Source organism: Notolepis coatsorum, assembly GCF_963971535.1.
Source record: "Notolepis coatsorum genome assembly, chromosome: 13".
Classification (NCBI taxonomy): Eukaryota; Metazoa; Chordata; class Actinopteri; order Aulopiformes; family Paralepididae; genus Notolepis; species Notolepis coatsorum.
The window spans coordinates 22635995-22645995 of NC_140177.1; the positions used below are offsets into that span (position 1 = coordinate 22635995).

The 10001-nt window shown below is 42.6% G+C and overlaps 1 protein-coding gene across 1 annotated transcript in view; it reads right to left on the reverse strand.

Moving 5' to 3' along the window:
- prkci (protein kinase C, iota) overlaps nucleotides 1-10001 on the reverse strand; it is a 123302-nt gene that overhangs the window by 43130 nt on the left and 70171 nt on the right. The window contains exon 4 of the mRNA XM_084327913.1: nucleotides 432-482. Within this exon, the coding sequence (XP_084184039.1) occupies nucleotides 432-482 (51 nt within the window). The remainder of the gene's footprint in view (nucleotides 1-431; nucleotides 483-10001) is intronic.

Genomic DNA, 10001 nt, shown 5'->3' on the forward strand with positions numbered 1-10001 from the left:
CAGGAATTGTGTAAAATTGCCCAAATAGTGAAAGAAATAGTAAAATAGTTCCCCTTTTTAATTGAACTCGACTCACGAAGCTCGGAGGGTCTCGCCATTTCCCTCTTCCCTCAACGTTATGGCTAAGCTAGTCCTACACTCCGGGACAAGTTATGCACATGATTCTATTGACAGGACTTTTTATTTGGAATATAATGTAGAAGCACAAGTAGCCTACTCAATACAATATATTATAATATTAATAATATGTCATTCTTTATAGCCTATCAATTGTTTTTAAGCTTAATAAACACAGATCATATTTGACCACAATTTCTCCCATTTGTTGGGGACATTGAGATCTTCCAGGACAGGTGGACCTGCATCGACCCTGAATGCATTGTAAACAGTGGGTTTATGTAAAGGATGAGTAAAGAAAGAAGTGCACTTACTGTCTTCTCCTGGACACGGCATGCCTGGCTTCTCTGGTATACATGGAAACACTGAGAAACACAGAGAGACGGAGAGAGAGAGAGAGAGAGAGAGAGAGAGAGAGCAGTGTTATTATGTCCGTGGAGGACGACTATAGGGCCGATCAGCCTGTGCTTTGGCAGAAAAGGTTACAGAGGCACAAGGATGAGTGCATGAGAATATGTTTCACAACATCAGAAGTATTGTTGGGGAATTCATTTACACAATTCTCCATCGACTTTCATGTAGTCCTTCCATGGAGCGGTTATGGTACCTTTTACCAAAAAACGCCACTATATTGACTATTTTCTCATATATTTTCTCTATTTCACCATTGAAATCAGCACTAATTGTACATGGTACAATTATTTATAATAATAATAATATCAGGCTTGCTGACTTAAGACATTTGACTCTTAATTATCTTATTTCTAGCCTACTCTGCAGAGAAGGTCACACATCCAAAAATAATGCATTGTTCTAATGATATTTTTTTAATTAAATGTGGAAGTAACGCAGGGGACTGAGTACTTCTTTGAGTGACTGTATGCACTAAACCAACAGCATGTTTCTCAACAGCCCGACAAAGACGACAAAGACAACAGCATGAATTTACAACAATCACATATAGTCTAATATATATATATATATATTGTAACTGAGGGGTACAATTCCCTGACTGTATTGTTAGATATGGTATTTAATACCACTACCTCTTGTACTTTAACTTCTGGCCATCCAGTACATGATATAAGTATGATGAACACTTTCCCACCTGATGAAACGAATCCACACAAATGTACAAATCAAAGGTTTAATATAGCAAAAGGTATATACAACGTTCACTTGTTTACACTTATGATTTGAAATATGCACTTGTATGGCAAATGAGTATTCGTAGGTAAATCAACATTGAATGTCCAATCTCTGGTTACGCAGGGAGTAAGTATACAACCTGGAATATTTAGGAAACGATAGCGATGGTACTTAAATGATTATAGCTGGATACACTAAGGGGGGGGGGGGTCCCGCTGGTTGTAAGACAGTAGGAGGGGGGGGTTAGAGAAGCCGCTGGCGGTATCCCATCTGGCCGACGGTTTCTTGGGAGAATTCAAAGTCTTGAACACGGTGCCCACAGAACCTCGGTCCGCAGACGAATACAGCTGGACCCTCTGGTGGACAGTAGCAGCCGGTCCACAACGGAGAGACGTGAGGCGACCTCACTGGTGTAGAGCGCCGTCTCACCTGGAGTCCTCTCCGGGGGGTAGTTCCAACACTCCGCAGTGTTGGCCTTTATCCATGGAATAATCAAAGCACCCAAAGCATAATCCAAGCCGTGGAAGGCTCGCCGTCGTCCGGGTAGAGTAATCCAATATACAGGTCCAGTCGCCCTGGCCCGGAGCTCCTCGGATGCAAGCACCACTAGGGGTCTGCCCAGCCTGGTTAAGCGTCCAGATAACGTCAGGAACGATGGGGGTACTGATAACTTTAGAACTCTAACCGAACGATGCACCATACATAAATAGACTATTATTAGCTTAATAGAATACGTCCAACTCGACGGTATAGTGCCAAACTATGACTATTCAACTATTAATCTACACGATATCTCAATGCCTATTCTGAGGCCAAGTAGGCCTTACTACACCACACGTGCGTCGTGGGGAGGCTTTGCGTCTGTCACTCTGTTGGAGGGTAAAGAACTGGACTAAAAGGAAGTTCTACTTTACTTGCGCCATATATATATGCGCTATGAACAAATAGTACCATTCGTATTTCGCCCGACATATTCCTACGCGGAACCGGGGCTTGCCACGACATGTTGGGCGGCACGATTGAACTTGAACCTAGGGGTATGGCAACCTGGCGCCAGGTTCTCGTCCAATGGTAGAATGAAACTATTATGGGCTGTTTAGTAGACTAAAGGGATATTCAGTGCATATTGTACAAGGAATATACAGGGGATATCAAACGATATACAAATACAATTAAATATATATATATAAATAAATATATATATTCGGTTTAATCTGATCCTTCACAACATATATTATATAAACATGCCCTGTTCATTATAACCAAGAGGGATTGTGTGACATCAGTGCAGAACACATTGAATGTACTACAGTACCACCACTGTAGAATATTTCCAATTCATGTAAACTGAATGCCCATCTTTTGCACAAAAGCACAACCTTGAAGACAGGACACACAGCAGCAAACGCAAATATTGTATTACAAGGACACATTATATACACACTACTATTCTATGCCTCTACACAATAACACTTGGGGACTATATTATATTATAGAAAAACACTACAAACTTTATATACGTAGACCTATACAACACTTGGTCAGAACTGCTTTGTACACCCAAAAACAACAGCGCTTTTGCTACCGTCTGCTCGTTGCTTCTTGCTGTTGTGATGATAGTGATAGAGAGTGATGATATTTACTGTACATGTACTGCCTTTTCTGTATATCCGTGTTAACCCTTTCACTACCACACTACAGAAGGTTAACCTTTCAGTACCGTACTACAGAAGGTTAACCTTTCAGTACCGTACTACAGAAGGTTAACCTTTCACTACCACACTACAGACGGTTAACAGTCTGTAGTGTGGTAGCGAAAGGGTTAACCATGTGTTGTGTGGCAGTGAAAGGGTTAACCTTCCGTATTGTGGCAGTGAAAGGGTTAACCCTTTGGTAGAGTGGTAGTGAAAGGGTTAAGGATCCCATGGAAAACCAGATGGTTCATCTCAAGGGGTTTATCTTCGGATACATTTCAAATATCAGGTCAAGAGTTTCTAACCACAGAACCACCTCTCGGCTCGGCCCCTGTGTTTTGACACTGATGACCAGGAGAGCGCGGCCGGCTGCGTGGGTTTGCCCAGCGAAGGCCTCTCCTGCTCGGGTCGCCCGACCATCCAATTGGTCATGTTTAAGGTACGTCAAAGAGAGAGTCAAACTTTATTTACGCCGGATGGGGACAGGGGCTGGGGGGTCTTCAAAGAACGATCGAATAGTTCCCAGTGAATATCGAATAGTACTACTTTTGTACCATCCCTAGAGGCAAGACATAAAGAGATGCAGAGAGAAGCAGAAATTGTCTGTGTGTCTGTGTGTCTGTGTGTGTGTGTGTGTGTGTGTGTGTGTGGTCTGAGGCAGTTTGTGCGTCAGGGAGGCGTGGGCCACAGCGGATGCTCTCATTAACAAGCAGACCTGGCGACCCCCTACGGCTGCAGCATACCACCCCCCCCCCCCCCTCCCTCCTCTCTCCATTCATCCTCCACCGTCTCACTAGAGCCGAAACGATTCCTCAAACAATCATAGAGACAAATTATTTAGCCTGAAGGCCTGATTTAACCCACAGAATGTATGTTAACGTTAATCATGGTTACATGCAATGGCAACGTAAATCAATATGGTGGCTGGCTAGTAATTATGTTAAGATATCTATATTATCTAAGTTGCTTTAGAAAGGAATAGTATATAGCTAAAGTAATCTATTAATCGATGGACTAACTGGTAGAATACTTGATTACTAAAGAATAATGGATAGCTGCAGCCCTACGTCTCACTATCACCCACCTTACGGTGAGTTCACACCCTTCATTTTCAGTGGGGGTCGGCGACGTGAAGCTACAGACTCAAAATGACACAGAGACGAGCTCAACTGTTTCCCACACTCTAATGACATGGTGAGGCGCTAACTCGCTCACAAAGCCCTCCTTGGTCTGACTCCTCCTTATTTGAGACACCTGTTAGAATTGTCATCTACTCCCTATAACACCAGAGCTGCTCACCATATCTGGCTAGATGTTCCCCGTGTTAACACTTCCTTTGGTCAACCCTCCTCCCAATTAGCTGCTCCCAGAAGTTGGAACGAGATACAAAAGACTTTGAAAATGGACAAACTGATCCCCCCCTCACTACTTAAATTTTTTTTCTAATATCTTTTTGTTCTCACTTTTTTCTGTATTTTTCTCCCATCCCAATTTAGTCGTTATGCCAAGACCACCCGCATTTCATTGTATACTTGTATGCCGTGACAAATAAAACTCTTGACTTGACAATACCCTTCCTGGTCGTTGCGCGCATTGCCCCACTGTCGGCCTAGGGAGGTTGTAGAACTACCACATGCCTCCTCCGATACATGTGGAGTCGCCAGCCGCTTCTTTTCACCTGACAGCGAGGAGTCTCACTGGGGGAATGTAACGTGTGCGGAGGTTCACGTTATTTCCCCCCGATCCCCTCCCTGCTGAACAGGCGCCCCGACCGACCAGTAGGAATCGCAGTTTACAACGACCAGGACACATACCCCGCCGGCTTCCCACCCGCTAACACTGCCAATTGTGTTAGTAGGGACTGACCAAGCCGGAGGTACCGCTGACAGCTGGATTCGATCCCAGAGTCTCTGCGGTGGTAGGCGAGTGCATTCTCCACTGCGCTACCCAGCCGCCCTTCCCCCCTCACTACTTTTAACTCAATGGCCGCCAACAACGATTATATACGCGTTTGGCCGATGACCATTGAACGCCAACCACATGTATATATACGTTATTTGATCTTTATTTCTTTTATTCTATATTTCTATTCATTACAGGCACACAGACTCGGGGTTAACATGGGGAATCATCCTGAGAATGCCAAAGTGCAATACCGGCCGCATCACGCTAGACAGTGGTATCGAGCACCCTTTGTAACCTTGTATCTTGGCCTGTGGGATGGCCAAATGTCTCGGGTTAAATGTTTCCTTGTCGGCCGATGCAAACGGTTCTCTCGGTTCCATTGAAGCGTGTCAAATATCCCCGATCTATATGTTGTGGTGAATTATGCCGTGGACCAAATGGACATTGGATATACCAGATGGCGATCAAACAATTGGAATATTATTTTTGGAATACTCCCGATCACCGGTAAGGACGATTTGACGTAAATTTTAGCTTGATCCTGCAATGCTTTTATACCGATCGGGCTGATAAGCGTTTTAGTGTTCAATACGAATGCCGTTACTGACAATCAAATAATCAGAACCCCCCCTTTCATGATGGAACATAATACCTATGATATAGATCAGATTTCGGAATAGTACAGGCAAGAAATGGCAACGTCTATAGTGGAATTGACGTATACGGCTATAACTCAGCATTTCGGGAATTACCTAATTCCCGCTCTAAAACCATACTTATATTCACCACGGTATAACGCGGGAACGTATGGATGGAAAAATGTATTCTTTTTCACATATTGAACGATAGATAGGTGATGTCAAATGGGCCATAGTATTGTATCCATAGCTATAATATAGAATATAGTTATAGCTCTACAAACAAGGTGACGCACTCCTATCTTTTAAAGCGTGGCAGTGCTAGAGCGGGGCCCCGGCTAATCCCCGGCGGTCAATGAGTTAAGGACTCTATCTCAGAGTTGTTTACAGACACCTGCAACCCAGGTGTTTTTATTACATGCCTTATAATATTATTTGGTTGTTTGATGTGTGTTTTAATTATTTCCTTTCCTCTGTATCGTCCGTCTCTTTTCTATTTTATAAAACATTTTGCCCCCTTTCCCTGTTGTCCTCTCGCCAAGCCGTCATTGTAAATAAGATCAAATGATTTCATGTTTGTTGATGTTAAACATAATTCATGTTATGGTGAATATTTTACAGTTGTAATCTCATAACATTTAGTAGGAATTTCTCTTCTACCCGTGACAGTCCCTCAATACCGACCGCTGAAGTGCCCTTGACCAAGGCACTTAACTCCAGTGGAGTTGCTCAGTGTCAGACTGTGGTTGTACCGGGCATTTAGGCCCCGTCCACACGAACGCGGGGTTTTATGTAACCGTGATTGAATGTGCGCAGTTGCACTGTTCGTCCACACGCAACTAAGGCTGTCCCCGAAGCCTGTTTTTGGGATTCGAACTTCGTCAGGGTTTTACGAACGAACGTTCGAACCTTCGTTAATTAAAAAAAAAATTGTTTTCAAAGTTTTCAATTTTTTTCATTTAAAAAAAAAAATCCTCAAACTAAATCCTCAATTTGAATAAAGTGATTAATCTGATTAAATTAGTCTCTTTTTTATTAAATCAACTTTCTTTAATGAATATAACGTTTTTTTTAATACTATAATATTAGTGTAGCCTAATCTTTATCTGCAACTGTGAAGAAAAACCACATTGGTTCAAACAGAATGAATAGACACATAAAAGAAACATAAAAAAAATAATTAATTTTGATTTAGAATTCGAATGTTAACACTTTAACTGCCGAAGGTTAAATTCATGATATACCATCCCTTGCCAGCTCTATTTGTCTATGGAGAAGTTCCCCTTCTTTGCAGGGCTATAACTTTTTAAATTCTATTGCTACATTGCCATTATTCAATGTCCTATATGTATTGTTCAGGGTGTATGAACGTTAAACTTTTTCATTCACATATTCATACTAAAATATGGTCTAAAGTATAAGTATGTTTTTATCTTTTTCTGCAGCTTTCTCCAGAACGTGATTTATAGCTCCAAATGCATTATATTGATGATGAAATACAGTTTGATAGCGATCTGTGCCAGATAAAAAATGTCAACTGGAGGTACTTCTAGAAGTTACTACAAGTCATCTGATGTTGACCGGATGGGCGAGGGGGCGTTTATAATTCCGTGGGCAACGTTATACCATTCATCTAATGTGGGTCATATGTTCATCATAGCAGTTAGTAAAGAAGACGTTAGAGAATAACGCTGAGCCTCGCGCCGCTGGACGATGAGCGTGGAACGGAAATATTCCTATTATGGGATGTAGAAATATCCGATCCATTTCCAGGTTGTATAATAGTATATACGTCCAAATAACGTTGTTTATTGAGTTAGGGCGAGCGATCCATTATCCAGTGTTTCAAGATGGAGTCGCGGGAGCTATAGAGAGTGGCCGGACCACATTTGGATGAGTACTAGTGCACTGCAACCTTGCCCAAGCCCGACGGGGCCCTACCCGACCCGACGGGTTCGGGCTGGGTCGGGCTTTGTTTTTAAATAAATAATTCGGGCTCGGCCGGGCCGGGCAGTGCCCTCTTTAAAAATTTAATTTTTTTATTGCTTCCTTTTTCTTTTTTTTTTTTGCGCTCGCTATACTCATAGCTCATAGGGTTATAGGTTAACCTTAAGTTTCTGTTTCATTTTCGCGTAACGTAGTGCTGTCATCAGAGCGTGAAAGCCTCGTGTCTGAGGAGTCAAGATGTATAGTTAACAGATAAAATAAGGGAAAGTTGCATTTTTGGAAACATTTCGATGTCTCCCTCCGCAGCCTGCAGGGATAACTCGAGGGGAGCGCGCGGCTCAGGTGGATGATAACTCGAGGGGAGCGCGCGGCTCAGGTGGATGATAACTCGAGGGGAGCGCGCGGCTCAGGTGGATGATAACTCGAGGGGAGCGCGCGGCTCAGGTGGATGATAACTCGAGGGGAGCGCGCGGCTCAGGTGGATGATAACTCGAGGGGAGCGCGCGGCTCAGGTGGATGATAACTCGAGGGGAGCGCGCGGCTCAGGTGGATGATAACTCGAGGGGAGCGCGCGGCTCAGGTGGATGATAACTCGAGGGGAGCGCGCGGCTCAGGTGGATGATGAACAAATTAACCAGACCGAAGCGGCATAGGTTGAAGTTGGAATATAGCCAGTTGGCGAATGTTTTAATTTGTTCTTGGATGTTAACGTTGTTAACGTTGTTCAACGCCTTGCTGACATCAACACAGCGAAGTGGTGAGTTTGATTATTATTATTTGCTGGTGTCTGGGGTGACGTCGCTGCTGCCCTGTTCTGTTGCGCTTTCATTATATAAATGTTGCTCTGCTCGAAATCTGATTTATGTTTTCTGTTTGTTTCTACAGTGACTGAGTAGGCTATTGTGTCGTGTGTGTGTGTGTGTGTGTGTCAAAGAAGATTCCATATAGCCTTCAAATTACGAGTTTTACGAGGCTGACTCGCGCTGGGAAATAGAATTTGCGAAAAAAGGCTATACTGGTTGTTAGTTTTCAGCATGATAATGTGTTATTTAGTTAGACCTATTGGACATTTTCGTTTTTGTTTATTTATTAAGTTAATATATAAACAGTGTTTAGAATATTTAAAACAAAAAAATAAAATAATTTTTGGCTATATGTTATAATATATATATTAATGTTTCTTTCGTTTTCACTATCTGTTATTTAGGTAGACCTATTGAACATTTTCGTTTTTGTTTATTTATTAAGTTCATATAAAACCGTGTTTCGAATATTTAAAAAAAATTCAAAAAAAAATTAATAATAAATAATAAAACAAAAATCGGGTTTTCACGCGGGCTAGGGCCTAAAATATTATTTACAGTCGGGCTTATTTTCGGGCAGGGCCTGAAGTTCACGGGCTCGGGCTGGGTACGGGTTTCATTTCAAGGCCCTTGCAGACCACTAATGAGTACTACTGGTTCAAAGGGTGACTTCCTGTTGGGCGATCTGCCGATCGGCCACCAGATGGCGCTCTTGAACCGCTAGAGGGTTGAGAGGAGACCAGCACTGTGTCTCAGGGCTGCGGAGGAAAAATATGATTTCGATCACAGATTTTTGAAATATTGATATTAAAGACGAGTTAGGGCGTCCTCGGCAACTTGAGCATGGCTAGGAAAGACGCCTAAACACGTTTTCGGCACTTAAAGTGTTAACATAACGAACAAACGTTCGAAACGTTCGAACATTCGGGGTCAGCCTTACACGCAACTGGGTTTTTGGAACGGTGCAACCGTGCTTTTTCAAAACCGGAGTCCAGGGTGGAGTTTTGGGCTCACCCCGGTTGCATTGGTTGCGTGTGGACATAGTAACCGAGATTATTTCCAGTGTTTTACGGCAGAGCTGTCCCAAGTAGCGTTATATGAAAATGATTGTAACAAACTTTTGTTCGTTGTTCGAGTGTTGTGATCGACTGATGATGTCTGTTGTCGCATTCCTGACCTGGCGCTCAGAGTAAACCTGAAGCTGCGGCTACCAAGTTGTCAAGTTATTGTTATAAGGAACCCAGTCCAAACTATAACAGTCTGCATCCCCTTAACAATTGTTTGTATTGAGTCGTATTGTACCCATTCTGCAATCTGTTAAATAACGTTTCCATCCATTCATTCTACTAGCGTTAACGTTACTATGCTAATGTACGCTAGCCACAATGCTAACTATTATAATGGGAATCCCGATCACATTAGCATGTAAGCTAACAACATCAGCAATCTTTTTGTGAGACTAAACTCTCCTCTCTTGGTGGTAAATTGTGTTGATGTTGGTTTTGTTTCATCAACAAATGAGGCAGAACACAGTGAATGTATCCTTTTTTGTTTATTGCACTTTTATTGCACTTTGTTTCTTGCTGCAAATAAATGATATGTTGCTAATGGTTCACGCGAGGTAATTTAAAGATGGCAGGTTTCTGTTTTGAGCAGGACGGGTAGCGACGCGTTCAACCCTTCTGATTGGTTGAAAATGGCCTTCATGTTTAAACTACATCGCCACCTACTGCTTTGACATTGTACTA